This window comes from Clupea harengus, chromosome 26, assembly GCF_900700415.2.
Source record: "Clupea harengus chromosome 26, Ch_v2.0.2, whole genome shotgun sequence".
Classification (NCBI taxonomy): domain Eukaryota; kingdom Metazoa; phylum Chordata; class Actinopteri; order Clupeiformes; family Clupeidae; genus Clupea; species Clupea harengus.
The window spans coordinates 10,285,640-10,302,336 of record NC_045177.1 but is presented as its reverse complement, the minus strand read 5'-3'; the positions used below and the strand labels follow the sequence as shown (position 1 = coordinate 10,302,336).

Sequence of the window (16,697 nt, the reverse complement as noted above, 5' to 3'; positions counted from 1 at the left end):
GTACTTCCTCAACATTTTCTCAAGTCAGAGGCAATTTCCCTTCACATATGACTGATGCTGATTACGCCTAATTTGTTTTCATTACTCGATTCCTGCCTACTTTGATTTGCTTTTTTTGTTCTTTGGCTCTGGTAATGTAAACAACCACAGCAGGCCAGACTTCATCCCCAAAGGCGGCCGGGGGGCCTGCGAGGAACATCTGTCCCACTGCGGGCTGCAGACCACAAGAAGGAAGCGGGTTTCACCCACCGGAACTTTTTTCATTAGTGGCCCAATGTCAGTAAATCTGAAGTGGCTGCTCAGGTGTTGAGAATGCAACAACAAAGCGCATTTGAAGACTTCAAAATGGGAGTTTGGCAGAGACCTGATCCTCGTCTCACAGGGCAGATCTGCTCAGACACTCAAAGGTGACCACATTCCTCAAACTCCATGGCAGCTTTCTGTGCCAACTACCTTGGTCTCAATCAGGCCCAGCGAAACCCTGAGCACATTTATGTGGACGTTGAAGATCAAAAATCAATACTGCACTCACAAGTGCATCAAAAGCACTTGGCAACAGGATGGGAACAGCGTATTAGTGTCTTAACATGACATGGCAAACCTGAAAAATCTCAAAGCCGGCAATGTCCAGGATGCCGATGAAAGAGGCTCCCTGGCGCTTTGTCCTGTCGAGGGCTTTGTTGATGCGGTGCACGAGCCAGCGGAACAACCTCTCATATGTGGCTTTGGCAAGGGCCTCCACTGCAAAGTCCGCCTGTGTAGCACACACACACACACACACACACACACACACACACACACATTAAGTAATTCATTAACAGATTTGTCAGAAAGCAAGTGAGGACTGAACATGATGAAAGAGTGGATAGCAAACAGAGATGACTTTCATCATGATTACAATATCTGCACAAATTTTGATTCACGAGACTGATCCCAACTTGCCAAAACTAATGTGTGCTGCTCAGTGGACACTAGCATGGACTCACAACATGTGTGTAGTAAACGTGTCATTTGCAATATAGTGGATGAAGACATATCTTCAGGTATCAGGTAATGTTAACCTGACAGAATGCACCGCAAATCATAGATTTGGTTGGTTAGACATTCCGTCACTCTGCTAGTGAACCCTAGTAGTGTGCACACGCAACAGAGAATACGGCTACGCATAACCGACTGTTTTGATTGGCTATAGCTCAGCTGAGTAGAAGGGCGAAAATCATCTATAGTTGTCGTGATAGAGCACACTTCTGAAAAAAAAAAAAATCTCTTCTGTGACGCCCCTCATTTTGCGCCCCTCATAGGCAACCACCTATGCCCCCTATGCCACGGACTGCACGGTGTCAAATGTGAACAAGTCAGAACAGAAAGTACACACATGACTCCTGGGGCAAAAAACCACTGCTACTGAAAAGCACAAGATGTGTGACAGCTCAGCTATGTGTGAGGGAGAGAGAGAAGGAAAGAGTTGACAGATGGGCCTGGAGCGGTAGAAGCCATAAGGACCGGTTCAGTTCTGCTTCATTATGCTTCAGTCATTTGTGAACTCTGATCAGGATCACTGAGAGGTTTCAAACTTAAACTATGTAATGTAAAAATACACAAAGGGCTTAACATTAAATCAATTAAATTAAACTGTATTCATATAGTGCCAATAACAACTGAAATTGTCTCACGGTGCCCAGAGCCTCCTAGATCAAGCACCTAACCAACCGGTGCAGGAACAAAAACTCCCTTTTAACAGGAAGAAACCTTAAGCAGAACCTCACTCAAAGGGGGGGACCCATCTGCTTGGGGATGGCCGGGTATAAAGACAGAAAAAAAGAAGGGGGGAAGGGGCGGAGGGGAAGAGAGGAGAAGAAGAAAAGAGAGAATCAGAAGCAGATGAATTCATACACGCATCAGGATAGAACATGTTAGCATACACACATGATGCATACAACTTTACATGATACATACCAGATGATGCATGCAAGATTGATAGTGGATGGAAATGAAGAGAGCCGGCATTCAAAGTGTTGGTTAGACAAAGATGAATTGTGACGACTAGCTCAGTGATACAAGAAAGAAAGAAATATATAACTGGACGCCCCTTTCCTATCGCTGAGTGCAGAGGTGGTAAGGAAACACCAGAGAGCAAAGAGGCTCCTGTGAGATAATCAAAAAAATCCCCAAAATCCCTGTCAATCCAAAAAAAACGATATGATGGACTGAGAGGACAAAAGAGTGTGTGTAAAGAGGAATGGATGATGAGAGGAGTGACCTGGTGCATTTTTTCAAGTGTTCAACAGACAGACAGAGAGACAGAGAGAGAGAGAATGCTTCAGGCGTGTTGGTTGTGAACAGTGAGCACTGATTTACAATAAAGGGCAACCATACCTGTTCTTTCGTCTGAGCCTTCTGAACATAGTCCCTGCCCACTTTAATCCTGGGGGACAAGATGGCGCGGGTAAACTCCATCACATTCAGGCCAAGCAGGTGACAGAGCTTTTGAGCAGCTGACAGGGAAGAGAAGGAAATGGAAATGAGAATTGAGGAGAGAAGAAGGTTTTAGTTCTTGAACGTGTCTATAAATTGCAGCAGTGCCCCATTCATCTTGGGTAGAAGTTGGTGACTTGAGCTTACTTAGTAAAAACTATCACTACTTTATGATCATTTATCGTCAATATTAACTCCAGCCTCAACCTATTAAAAGACTTAACAAATTAAAAGGGGGAAGCATATGTGAAAAAATATGATTACTTAAGCTTTTGGAAGTGGACAGGAAGGCTTTCAAATTGCCCAGGGTGAATGTACTGCCGTCGTGTAGGCAAACCCTATAGGAAGTTTCCATAGAGGGGGCCACTTGGGACGGAGACCACCAGACCTACTGCTGGCGTTGGGCCTGAACCTCCACTGCCTCCACAGCTTAAACATCTCTCCCACTGACAGTATTACAGGCTCTCCACCATTAAAGGCGGCGTGAGCGGGAATAATTCCTCCTGTCGGCTGAGTAAGCTACTCGGAATGTGTGGGGAAGGCTTAACACTAGCTGTTTATGGCACCCACAGCACGGCTGATTTAAGGGAGATTTCTCCATTTTCCCCCCAGTGATGAGCCAGAGAGATGTCGAGGCTGTCATCACAGGGACGGCGGAGAGCGCCGCCTCACCCGTCAAAATGGCCGACAGGAGGGGCCTGTGAGGGAACATCTGGAGCGAAGCGAGCGGCGGCGCTACGGGTCAGGACTGGGATCTGCACTATGAGGCCCAAATCCAGGATCAGACAGAGGGGACGGTTCTGTATTCAACTTCAGGAATACTTTGGCCTCTCGGCTCTGATCAGATTCACTGTAGGTGACTATTTATAGGGTGATGTTGTCAAGAGGCGCATACTGAGCCAATCCATCTGGCCACTTGGGCTCCCTTTGTCTGCTCTGATGAATCAGAGTCTCGCTCACCGTCTCAACACTCCAAGGTGAAAGAGACACGACACGTCGTACAGACTGCTCTCTTTGTTTCGTCCCCTGAACTTCATACGTTTGTCCTGAAAATCAAAACTGGATGGCAATGACATCTCTAAATCGATGCAGAGAGCACTAAGGAAATGCGCTCCAAGCAAATTTTCCCGATTAAAACAAACTTCTGATCACTTCTTTTTCGAAGCCCTCAATGACTTTTTAAATGCTTCCACAGAGTCTGTTTTTATTTTTGGGTTTCACCCAGCTGACAAGGACTTTCAGTGGCCGATGCCAGGGGAGTTAAGGCCAGGAGCGGCTATCCTATCCTGGATAAGGATGGCTGTTATGGGGCTATCCTATCCTGGAGAAGGATGGCTGTTATGGGGCCTTCCTGAACGTCAGACTGGTGGTATGTAGCTCATCACGTCGTCCACAAACCTGAGATGTTTATGAGCACAGACATAAAAAGAGTCCATAACTCAAGAAGAAACTGGATGTCTCTCGTATCTCATGGAATATGAGGACGCTCAGACACAGGTACGGACCCAGCTTTAGTCTCAGCCAAGGAGTGCTCCGTGATCTCAGACCACGCAGGGCAGCGTACCTGTGTTCTCAGGCATGGATGCCTGGTCTGTGTTTCTCTCCTTCTTGAAGGTGATGTTGCCAAACTGCAGGACAGAAGACACCACCTTCAGCATGGCTGCAAACAGAAAGAAAGTGGGCATTATAGGAGCAATGTAGGGGATTCATTACATTTAATAATATATTTGAACTCATTATATTGGTTTTAGACTATTTGTTCATGGATGGCTGTGAAAGATGAGAGAACAAAAAGACTGATAGATTTGTTCATACTGCTTCCATGTATTTCTGCATGGCTCTGTGTGTGTGTGTGTGTGTGTGTGTGTGTGTGTGTGTGTGTGTGTGTGTGTGTGTGTGCGTGCGTGCGTGTGCGTGTGTGTCCTTACACACGATCTCCTCGTGAGTGAAGCTCATGATGCGCATGGCCTCCATGGTCTCCTGGAAGTTGTCCTTGTCCTGTTGGCCGGGGATGGTGAGGTTGCCATTGCAGATGAATCGGTACGCGTTGAAGCCGTCCAGGAGCAGATCGGCTGGCAAGAGAACAGACACAGTCATCAGACAACTCTACAGACCTAGCAATAAAAGCAGAACAAAAAAACCACAACAAGCCCACAGACCCTAGCTTTACACCAGAACCTTTAACCATAACTGGACTGTAATGAGATCTATAACCATATTGTGAATGGAGATGAGGTGAGCAGAGGGGAATGGGAGCTCCAGCGAACACCATATGAGGGCCGGCAGACGGCCCGTCTGTCTCCACCACAGGACTGGGACTCACATTTGAGGTGCTCCCCGGCGCCGGACAGCAGCTGGTAGAAGATGTGGAAGGTGCGCTCGTCTTTGGCTTGGCGGATAGCTCTGGATTTTTCTAGAAGGTCTGAGTGGCAGGGTCAAGGGTTTTTTTTAGGAAAGGGAGGCAACTTTGGATGTCTGGGGGCTGATAGGGTTACATTTTGAAGCGCACTTACGGGCAGCAGGGATCCTCGGGGAAACGGAGACTTGCTCTATATCAATATATCTTTGGTTTTATTGCTGAGCAGGAATCTTTTCATGACGGTCTGGAATCTTTCCAGTTTTTACATCTAATACATCTACCCTGTGCCTCACGCTGATCAAACACATGAATCACATTACATGTAAAAATGTGAATATATAGGCCCAATACTACCAATGATAAGCAGGCCATATATGCCTTTTATAACAAAACAAAAATCTAATTCTGAAATAACACTGCCAAATTTATGCCCATGATAAACTGAATTAAAACCACTGACCAGGCAAAGCATTAGATCAATCAAGGGGTGGGCACACGGTAGGCAACATACTGTGTATCTTCTGTAATCGTTCTCTGACAAAACATCACAACACATTCTGAAAGGATACACGTCTCAATATTGGCCCCAACAATGTACCCAGTGACATCAAAGTTGATCCGGATGAACTTTCCCTAAAGGGAGAAATAAAAGGTTAGTAACTATAATTAATTACATTAATGGCTGCATTACTCCCCTCCTATCCTTGTGTTTGCCTTCTTATAATCATTCCCTTCTATCTCCAACACTAACATTCATGGCCACCATTCTCCTTTTCATTGAAGTAGGGTTTTCTGTTCATGTCATCACTCTGAGCCCTAGGCCTGGTTCCTCACCCACAGCAGAGAGAGAGAGCGAGAGAGAGAGAGAGAGAGAGAGAGAGAGAGAGAGAGCTGCAGACGTTCTTGTCTAAAATGGATCCAGACCCAGAGCAGCCATTAATGATTAACAGACGCTCACCTTCGTGTGGAAAGCCACAGCAGTGATTATTTGCAGGGAAGATGAGGATAACCAAATTCCTCCGACTCAGATCTGATGAGTGATCCTCAAAGCACCCTGAAGACTCTGATACGTGCCGGCTAAAGCGCCTTCAGACACTGGAGGCCATACAGCAAGGAGAAATAGCTACTGGTGTCTTTTTGATTTCAGGGATTTTTTTAATCAAAAGGACAGAGGAAACTAGAGGGAGATGAGGAGTGGGTTCAGGAGATGAAGTCTCAGACTCGAACCTGGGTCCCCATAGCTACTGGGCCCATACATGATGCGTTACCATAGCTACTGGACCCATACATGATGCGCTACAGTTCTCCCATAGCTACTGGTCTACTGAAGGGCTGAGGCTGTGTGAGAGATCTATATATGCATTCCATACTGTCTGTAGTAATCTGTAATTCATGCAATGTCTTGAGGATTCAGGGTTTTTGGGGGTTGAATATTTGAACGTTTCATTTACGAAATGTACAGAATTTTGTGACACTAAATGACAGAGACCCAGTTAAAGGGGGGAAACGGATTTTGTGCTTATTTATCCAACTTACAAAACGTGACGAGTTATCATTTTTGACGGTCTTGGCGTTGCCGAAGGACTCCAGGATGGGGTTGGCCTGTAGGAGCTGCCGCTCCAGCTCGCCCTGCGGACAGGAAGAGAGACGTTAAGGCACAGACAGGTTGTGCGTTATCAAGGTACCCCTCTCCCAAGGGAAGCTAAGGACAGATCTGCTCTTTGGCAAAGGCCCGACTTGGGGAGAGAGTTATCAAAACAGAAAGAGAGAGAAAGAGACAGGAGGAGAGGAGGGCAAAAGATATCGCTGTTAAAATTGTCTGGAGTGAACATGCACAAGAGAGACTAGAAGATTTGTGCCCACGCTATATATAACGAGCCCCATCTATTCCAATGGTACAGATCTGACTGAAGTTTATGATCTTTTCCATGTTCAAACCACAGTAGGTGGTACTATGCAGGAAGTGAATGGGCAGGAGTGCAATGGAGAGAAGGGAAAAAAGCAAGAAAAGACTGAAGTACTTATTTTTAACGTACATATGAAGCACTTATCCGTGAAGTATTATTCTTTAAAAAATTCACATATAACCCCATGCTTTAGATACTAATATCAGACAGATTGAATCTTCCATGGCTTCAGATAAACCGAACTACACAACTATATCTCAGAACAGACCTAGTTCCATACTGTCCGTACTGCACCAGTAAGATGACCTTGCCCATGGTACCCTGGGACTCAAATGAGTTCACATTTAAAAGCAGAGTAAACTTGACGTCAAAGCTGGACTACGGGTGTTCTCTACGGCCTGTTCACACACCATCACAGCACTACTCTGGAGACCCGTGCTTGTAGGTGAGTTTTTGCTGCTCTAGAAACTGCTTCAGACATTTCCGCAGCGTGGCATATGGTTCACTTCATCAAATCATATTCAGGCCAACACACACAGCCATCTGGATCACAGGCCCTTTTCTACTCACCTCAAAGAGAAAGCGGTCTTTCACGAATAAATGAGTTCTCCACAGCAACTAGATTAGGAAACCATGTGTTCCCCATACGATTCAATTATTAAAAGTCTCTGACACAAAAAGACACATATGCCAAAACTCAACTGATGAGTGGAAATGACCACGGCTTGATTACAAAGCCCCTAAGGGTGACCTAAATTCTTATCAGCCAATATTTTATTGAAAAATTGTATGCTATGCAATCTGATTCATCATACAATTTTTCTTTTAGTGTGGCTTACAAGACGCCACAGCCAGGACGACAACCAGCCAAGGGCACGTCAAATTAGCACTGGCAGAGAGTCTGACATGGGCCGACTCAAAACTAGGAAGTGTCAATTCTCACAACTTCCCCTCTGGGGATGCGGGCCTGTATCCTCACTCACACCTCACAAATGGCCTGGGGCTTCAGGCCGTGAGAAGCCCGGCCACCTGAGAGGACGTTCGGACAGGCGGTGTAGTGTTCTTGGACCTCCAGCGCCGTGGCTGGAGAGGCCCGGCACACAGGAGAGGAAGACTATTACGCAGATTTTCCCTTTGGGCTTCTCCTGATGCATTAATGGCTTTCCCATTACGTCAGGCAAAACCAAAAAATGTTTCGATAGGTTTGCGGAGATGGGCTCCGGGAGATTTGTGGTTTTGGTCTGAAAATCCCCCAATTGCTAACCCTTGAGGCACATAATGTAATCTTATTCTTGTAGGCCTGCACTTCACTGGCTCCTCTCATAGACGTTCAACTGTGGAGGAAATTAAACGGGACGGCTAGAAAATCAACTCAGAAATTGAATAAAAAGTCGCCCCACCTCACCAGAGCCAGAGCATTCAAGGGCTGCATTTAGCTCAGCAGCAACACTCAGAGCGCTTATTCAGGCCAATGAAATAAACCTCAGGGAATGTCACATCAATATGCTTGACAGATCCACAGAGACTTCATACAGCAAATGGACTAAAAACCATCTGTATGGGTCCATATGGCTTTTTGAATCCAGTGCTGACAATGTCAGAGCCTTCCTACTGAAATTAGGTCCGTCAAGTACAAAGCTTCCATGTGTGGCAATCTTCTTTTTTCCTCTGTGTACATACGACTGTAGACTCTGTAGGCTGCTGGCACTTAACTCAGCACTCAATCAAATACCCAAAACTCTGGGCAGGGGGGGTGAGGGTATAAATCGGGTAAAAATGGAGGCTGACCACAAACAACAGCAGGGGTCCAATTGACAGGCATTAGGAGCCTGACCCAGATGCCTCCATGGTCTGGGCTGCCATGGTGACGCCCAGGCATCTCCTCCAAACCAGCAGGCTAATTCCGAGCTAATTTCTCAGGAAAAGGGAGAGTTGTTTAAAAGCGAGCACAAGAGAAAGCCTTTACCTCCTCTCTTTCAGTTGGTCCCTGCATTACACAACAGCAGACTATCAAGAGCCTTGTCAGTCTCGGAGCTCATACTGTAAAATACTAACCGGAACACTGAACAACATCCCTTTAATGGCTTCAGAATCACTACCTACAAATGAACTTTGACCTTTCTGTCAATATATCTACAACAGCAGCAAAGTGACTGTGGTAGCCGTTGTCCCACAGTCTACTGAGCAGAGCTACTCATGTGCAGCTCACAGATACAGTAAATCTGCAGAGTTGCCCTAGTAAATCTCCAACGCAGATCAGGCACAGACAGCGCACGGACAAACTGGAACCATCCACTCCAGATGTGGGGTGCCGTGAAGCAGGGGGCCGAGACCAGGGGACTGAGGAGAGAGGCTGGTCTGGCTTAGCCGAACAGGACTGTGACTTAAAGCAGACTTTCAGGGCCAGTCAGAGGTTGACTGAGGGCCCTGTGCATCGGGGATCTTTATGCACACATAAAATCATCTCTCGCCACTTTATGGAGAGCTCAGACCTTGACGACAGCACACTATACGAAGAGCGCACAAGGGCTCATAGAGAGCAAACTTCATAAAACTTGACCAAGGTTGAACATTAATGGTTTTGTTGGGGAGTGCTCAAAAAGGCTTGTTCACTCCCCGTAATTCCGTCCATTATTTCCAAATGAACCATTTAAACATCTCATCTGTGATCAGTTGGATTTTAAGCCAGGGCAGCTCTAATGTCCCAAGACTCCTCGCTGTTGAATCATATCCACTCACACATCAACAGGGGCCTCATAATGTACCCCGTGCCAGGGCCAGGGTTAGGTCTTCTGCTGCTTTTAGGAAACCATAGCAGTTATTTCAGCAAAAAAAGGTTGGTGAGCCGTAAACAAAAGGCATTATCACTGATAATCACAACGTCTGGACAAGACCGATTAAGCTCATGATCAGGGGGACATCAAACCCTAGTGAACATGTGAATGGGACCAGGGAGAAGACATCAAACCCTAGTGAACATGTGAATGGGACAAGGGGGACATCGGACCCTAGTGAACACATGTGAATGGGACCAGGGAGAAGACATCAGACCCTAGTGAACACATGTGAATGGGACCAGGGGGAAGACATCAGACCCTAGTGAACACATGTGAATGGGAACACAAATGGAGTGGCCTCCTCTGAACTGGAGCTGCATGTGAGTTTTGGACCACCTCCTCTCCTTCTTTTGTGTTCCTCTAGGCTCTCTCGGCTCTCGTCTCGGTCCCGCTGCGGCTACTCGGACAGACTCTTAATAAAGCGGGACGTTTGGCAGGCCGGGGGGCCTCTAGCGGGACCGAGAGGCTCTCCTGTGACATCACCCCGAGCCAAACTGGATGCGAGAAGACAACGGGGGTGGACACAGGGTCGCCATCTGTGCATCAGGCCACAGAGTGTTTCGAAAATCTACAGGCCAACGCAATGGAATGTGGCTCTTCAGAGGAGGCCGTAGGAGCAGCAGCAGGGAGCTTTCACAGCGAAGTTGAAGTTGAGGTCAGAATGCTCGGCACACTTCACTGCTACACTGGCATGAACACACAAGCAACACTGGACAGACTATGGGGGGAAGGAGGTAGGTGTTCTGGAAACGGACACGAAAACACTTTCCTACAAATGCAACAATGTGTGTATTTAAAGAAGCAGAAAAGCAATAATCAAGTGTGAGACAGAGGCGTGAGATAGATCACATGCCAGCAAGAGATGAAAGAAAGCAGTTCCCATGGATGCCTATCCTAACAGCAGGCGCAGACACAGAAGCATTCCCTCGTGTGCTGTTTGCCCCCTGATGTGATGGCCTGCACCAATATTGTAAAGTGATTGTAAAGTGATGTGTGTAAGAAAAGGAACAGGGTCTACATGCTACTCACATAAAACAGGGATCCACTCTGTAGTCAGGTTCAAATGTTGTCATGGAAACAAACAAGGGTTAATGGTCATGGAGAACACAAATACATACACACATAAGAGAGACTACAGTACGGTGAGTGCACCGAGAAACAAAAGGGCCTTGAGTTACATGGGATCAGCAGGCTGCTATCTGGGGACTAAATGATGTTACACACCGCCTTCCCAGACTAGACACAGTTCAATACTATTAAATACTTTATCACAAACATCCTATTTAATTAGTTTCCAGATTGTAACAACATAATCAGTGGTACAGGGATTTGAAGACATCAGTACATGCTTGGGAGAGAGAAAAAGTCCTTGTATTAAAAAACATACATCATAATCAATAATAACTCAATGAGCTGGTTGTATATACACAATTTAATCACTTTTAAGCAGGATATAGCTTGTTAAATGTAGAGGTTTTTATAGAATGCATGCAAGAGTTAAACCACATTTCTACCAACCACAAAATTGTGACCCCGCAATAATGTCTGAAAATAGGTCAATCCCCCCCATATTTGTTTGTCTTATATGCACAGATGGTTAAACTACTTGAGTCTTAAATTTCAATTCAGCTGTATGGGGAAAGACCCAGGGCCAGATTTGCTTCCCCATGTAAGAAATCTACAAAGCATGTTTTTTTTCTCTAAATGTAATGTATTACAACAGACGGGATAAAAAGCCTGCTGAATGTATCTATGCATGTCTAGTCTTAAAGCAGAAGGGCTTTCAGCTCAAACAAATACATCAATTTGACCCCCTTTCTGATCTAGAAAGTTAGTAGTGCATGCATACGAATGTGTTTCCGGTATGAAAAAAATATGCAAAGACTTGCCTGTAGTTTCACTGCTTTTGGCGACTCTGGCTGTGTATTGCAAATAAACAAATGGAAGTGTTAGAGGTGTCTGCCAGAGCACAGTGAGTGGAGAAGCCATGGGTCCCACTCAAACGTACTGCAGCACAACAGTATTATATAGAACTGCATGGAACCAGCAGCCTATGAACACCGCCTCCTAACCTGTTTTTAACAGTCACTTTTCTTTACATCATATGGGTCAGGTAATGTTAAGGGTCATGCTTTTCAGCCAGTGAAAACCGCTGTGCGGGTTTGGGTCGGCCATGACTTCACTACTGCCTCCATTCCTCCTCCAGAGAGAGAAATGGCTGACTCCATGGCCCAGTGCAGTACCTCCACTACTGAGTTTAAGGATCTCAGCTTCTATCTGAGGTGATTTCTTAGGATAACCTAAGTGCCTAACTGGCACTTCGACTAGTGCGTAACTTGCAATTACAGCAGTTACATTTCTGCACTTCTTTTTTTCTTTTTCTTTTCATTTTGATATATTTCTTATGTAAAGTAGTATTTATTTATTGTTACACCAGGTTCTATTGCTCGTAGCTTGACTATTCTCTCCCTTGTACGTCGCTTTGGACAAAAGCGTCTGCTAAATGACTAAATGTAAATGTAAAATGTAAATAACCCTCCTTCACCCAAACCACTCCACTGCTACTGCTGCCATTGTCTACACCAATAGCCAGGGTGGGTACACATAGTCATGGTGACAGGGTGGGTATACACAGTCATTGTGACAGGGTGGGTACACATAGTCATGGTGACAGGATGGATACATAGTCATGGTGACAGGGTGGGTACACATACCGGTAGTCATGGTGACAGGGTGGATACACACAGTCATGGTGACAGGATGGATACACACATGGGGAAGGACAAAGATACTCACTGGAACGTGATCTTTCCTTCCTTTGTGAGAGGAGGCGACGTACGCCAGGTACTGGATGACCTTTTTGGTGTTTTCTGTCTTGCCTGCACCTGATTCACCTCTGCATTAAGACACACGAGTAATACAAAACACAGGCATTTCATCTTACTGAAACTACGTTAGCAAAACCCATTTTACAGGAGCCTAATGTGTCCCTCCCAAAACCCTCTGATAAAGCAACTAGAGGGACTCAAATAGCACTGCGGGTGGAGGGGGGGGGGGCTGGTGACCAGTGCTGTAGATGTGGCAGAGGCCTTGATGAATCCTTGTATATTTGCCTTGTGTGCTGGGTCTGAGTCAGCAGCTGTGGTTTAGGGGGGAGCGTCCAGGGTGAAGGGGGGGGGGGGGGCGTCGGGTCCGGGGTGATGACAGCTCGGGTGGAGGAGGGGGGTGCACCGCCAGGCACAATCTCTGTGAGTGACACTCAGAGTCAATGCGCTAGGCATTCCTGTGGTATCCTCTCCGCAGTGGTTGGCGCGCTGCATTTGGCACTGTGGTCATCAGTATTCTGCCTCCATTAGCTTGGGCTGCTCTGGGCTGGTTCTGCTGACGTGAGAACACTAGGGGATTCTGCCCGGTCCGTAGACAAGCTCAATCGAATCCATTCCCTCTTTACGACTGCCATTATCTGAGGCAAAAGGATGCTATGATCGTTAGTATAAACAATGTCCGCCTCTGAGAGAGTAAAAAACGATCACCGGTAGTCATGCTTTTAATGCTTTCAGGGATGCACAAATTCCTCAGCAAGCAATGTGTCCTGGCTGATAACCCAAAAATAAATGGCAGTATCCATCGCCTAGTGATATTCAGATTCAGTTTCCCCATCAGTAGGCTGTGTATCTGCTGTGACTCCTCTCGTGTGGCAAACACATAATGTCATCAGAAACAAATCAAATGTATCATGGGACCATCATCATCACCCGCATCATTCTGTGCACTATAAAACTGACACATGTAACACTTCCAAACGAATAGTATTGGTGACAGACAGAATTTTTCTCCAATAATTGTATATCATTCTGTCAGCAGTTTCCAGTATCAGGGCCTAAGAGAAGCAGCCTGAGTTATGGCTGTTAGACAGGAGAAAGGGGCTCTGGGTGTTTGCCTGGAGTGTGGGAGTCAGTCGCCGCGGCGATCAGCTGATGAGCTGCGGCCGAGAGCTCACTCAGAAGCTCTCCAGCTCTCCACAGGACATTCATCTCTACAGTCCAGGGCGTTTGGATTCATGTGACCTTCTGGCACTCCCTCTCAGTCTTCCCCTGGCACACACACACACACACACACACACACACACACTAACACAAGGACACCATGTCCTCAAAACACCATGCTCCAATCCAACAATTTTTTTGGCGGTTTTGTTTTATCTCTATCTGCAAGGCAGTTTCACTTCCAAAAAGAAGATAGGCTTGGAGCTCTGTTGTCCTTCACCCGTCCCTCTGGGTCATTTGAACTAAACACAGAGGTCAGAGGTCAGAGGTCATCCTTGTCTTGGCATCTTCCTCTTTCTAGTTGTAATATCATCCAGTACCAAAAAGTAAACTGGGCATTTTTGTTGTCGCTTTTTTTAAAAACAGTAACAGGTCAACAGACCTTCCCCCTATCTACACATGGTCAGAAAGCTTGTGTCTTTATTGCACAAATTGCACCCAGACTCGACCGACGATCCCTGAAGTCTTCATTTGCATCAGACTGAGGAATGGGGTCCAAAAGGAGGTGGCAAAAACTCCAACAATTTTCCAGCATCCAAACGTCTCACGCTGGCCATCCCATCCCCTCTCGGAAAAGCTGGAATCTGGCGTGCCTTCTCCTGCGTTCCTCCTCAGCGAGCCGTAAATCAAAAGCGGGGGTTACACTTAAAGAAGCGTGCAGCAACTCAACTCAGTATTTCCCCTAGCAGGCGTGCCTGGAATTCTGATTTAGTGAAGCAACAAACCGAATTCTGCACCTCAACCGTGAGTCTTATGCAACACAGATTGGCTCCCCGCCGCGCCGTCCACAGAGACCCAGAGACGGAGCGGTGCGCTCTAAAACCAATCAGACCCCGCTGACAGGGGTGCGAGACAGGTTGCTCACGCACACTTTGAACACCACGCCGGAGACAAAGGCCACAGACTGTAGCGATTTCCACTAACTCAGCGAGGTGGTACTGAAGTTTTCATTACAGACTGAAGATGTAGTGCTTCAGCATGAGAAGTCCTTGGCAATATAAGGGATGATGACTAAAACAGATGTCCGGCAGCAGACAAGACGGATAGCATTTGTTGTGCTCCTTGACAGAAGGAGTTCATATTGCTTCCACCTGGTCAAACAGACATTTTTAAAAGGGGAAAAACAAATACTCTCTATATGAACGCATGTCATTTCATATATTTTTTTTAAGATTAAAATACAGCAAAGAGGGTATAGGAGGACACAGAAGGCTCATTATCCCTCGTTGATTAAGTAAGCACAGAACTGCTGAGCAGGCAGGAGTTACTTACGTGCAAAGAATTGACTGGTCCTCACGATCTATAAGAGAGAGAGAGAGAGAGAGAGAGAGAGAAAGAAGAAAAAACAGTCAGCATTAGTAAACCCACTGACTGATCTGTATTGGCACTTTCTCAAGGCCTCACCATCAGGACTTTAACGTTCTAGAAGATTCTGCAGCCCGTGTTAATTCTCTGTTTTGAGTATAGTATCAAATGTAATGGTAAATATGTCGATGGTATCAAATAGTCGGGCCAAGTCTAACATCAGGCTTGCCTGCAACATGAGCAGGGCCATGGAAAACAAAGCAATCAATTTTCATCTCTACTTCACTTGAATTTATCATCAAATCCAATACATCAATCAACACATATTTGAAAGGCTCGAGACTTTTGAAAAAACAGGGAAAGAACATATCAGGTTCTGCAGTGTCCATCAAAACTACACTTTCAGAGAAAAGTCACAGCACATATGATAGAGGAAAGGGTCCAAAGCACATATGAAAAGGGAAAGGGTGTGTGTTTCAAAAGCAAATGCCAGGCCCCTGTGGAAGAGAGATAAAGTTGACACAGTGTGAGCTCTTTGCCAGGAAACTACAGGTTTTAGAGAGTTATTTTTCAAAAGCTTTTGCTATGAGCACCTGATAAACAGGGAGGCCAAACCGTCAGTTAATGTCAGTTATTATACGGCCCCTCAGAATGCTGCAGAGAGTTAGCATTAAATTAAATGGGCCATCCCAATGTTTAGAGGTTCGATGTTTCTTTATAATGACAGCTGAAATTGTATGACCGTTGCCATTGACAATGGGCTTTCATATCATTCTGCAAGTAGTCCATTCACTTATCGTAATGGAAATCAATTGTAACTTGCAAGTAATACGTTGCTACTTAACACCAGCAACTCCACCTGAGCTCACCAGAAAGTTCTATTTGCTTAAAGGAATTATTATTTCTCAGCAGAAGACATGACAGAGAAACTGTGGAGGGATGTCTCTTATCATTTTGACAAGTATCTGTATAATGAGCAGGATAATATATAGTCCGCCGGTCATTCTTGAAAAATAAATCCCTTCAGGATGACACCACACCTGTTCTAAAAATATGTGAACATTGGTAGGGAACAAGCTGCGTGTTAAAAACCATAGTAGTAAACAGTAAAGATGTAAAATAATTAAACTTAAACAAGTTGGATTTGATATGTTAATATTGTAACACATTTCAAAATCTGATTTTAAGGCCTAATGCTGCACTGACTTCAAAGGTATTAGCCTACTTTTCACAGCACAGGAGAGAGATTTCCCTGTGTTTGTGTGTTCCTGTTGACACCATCATCAGTATGTCTTCATTTGTAAACACGTCAAGTGTACAGAGCCTAATGATACACAGCCATACATAGTCAACGAATAAACAGCTCAGAGTGCCAACGCTGAAGCCCGCTGAAGCCGTGTACAATGTGTCAAAATAAAAGTTTAGTGGTGAGAAAAGTTTGTGGCCTCCCACAGACATCTGAATACTGAAATCTGTGACATTTGTCTTTTTTACACGATTCCCTGAAGTAACAAATAGGGTAGTGATAGAAATGGAGTAGACAGCGATATCAGCGATGGGGTGAGGTAGTTAGGCAGCTGACACTATGATTAATTCACACTCATCAACACATCAACACATTCAGAGGATACACACTCAATTTCACAGCCAGACTTTGGCAGTAGATAAAGCCTACAGCATCAATTGCTCCTCTTAATTGTTATCCTGGCTTGCACTTGCGAGCCTATTTTTAGAAGATGAAGTTACTTCGTAACATGCACAACAACAA

At 45.5% G+C, this 16,697-nt stretch overlaps 1 protein-coding gene across 2 annotated transcripts in view; it reads right to left on the bottom strand.

Annotated features, from left to right (window-relative positions):
• The window catches only part of myh10 (myosin, heavy chain 10, non-muscle), a 58,454-nt gene that overhangs the window by 17,967 nt on the left and 23,790 nt on the right, over nt 1–16,697 (bottom strand). For both annotated transcript variants that reach the window (XM_031563532.2, XM_031563533.2), the window contains exons 4-14: nt 14,897–14,924; nt 12,375–12,474; nt 11,468–11,497; nt 10,608–10,625; nt 6,371–6,463; nt 5,404–5,467; nt 4,799–4,897; nt 4,404–4,547; nt 4,040–4,135; nt 2,377–2,495; nt 602–754 (exon numbers count right to left, since the gene is read on the bottom strand). In XM_031563532.2, coding sequence (XP_031419392.1) covers nt 602–754; nt 2,377–2,495; nt 4,040–4,135; nt 4,404–4,547; nt 4,799–4,897; nt 5,404–5,467; nt 6,371–6,463; nt 10,608–10,625; nt 11,468–11,497; nt 12,375–12,474; nt 14,897–14,924 — 944 coding nt within the window. The remainder of the gene's footprint in view (nt 1–601; nt 755–2,376; nt 2,496–4,039; nt 4,136–4,403; nt 4,548–4,798; nt 4,898–5,403; nt 5,468–6,370; nt 6,464–10,607; nt 10,626–11,467; nt 11,498–12,374; nt 12,475–14,896; nt 14,925–16,697) is intronic.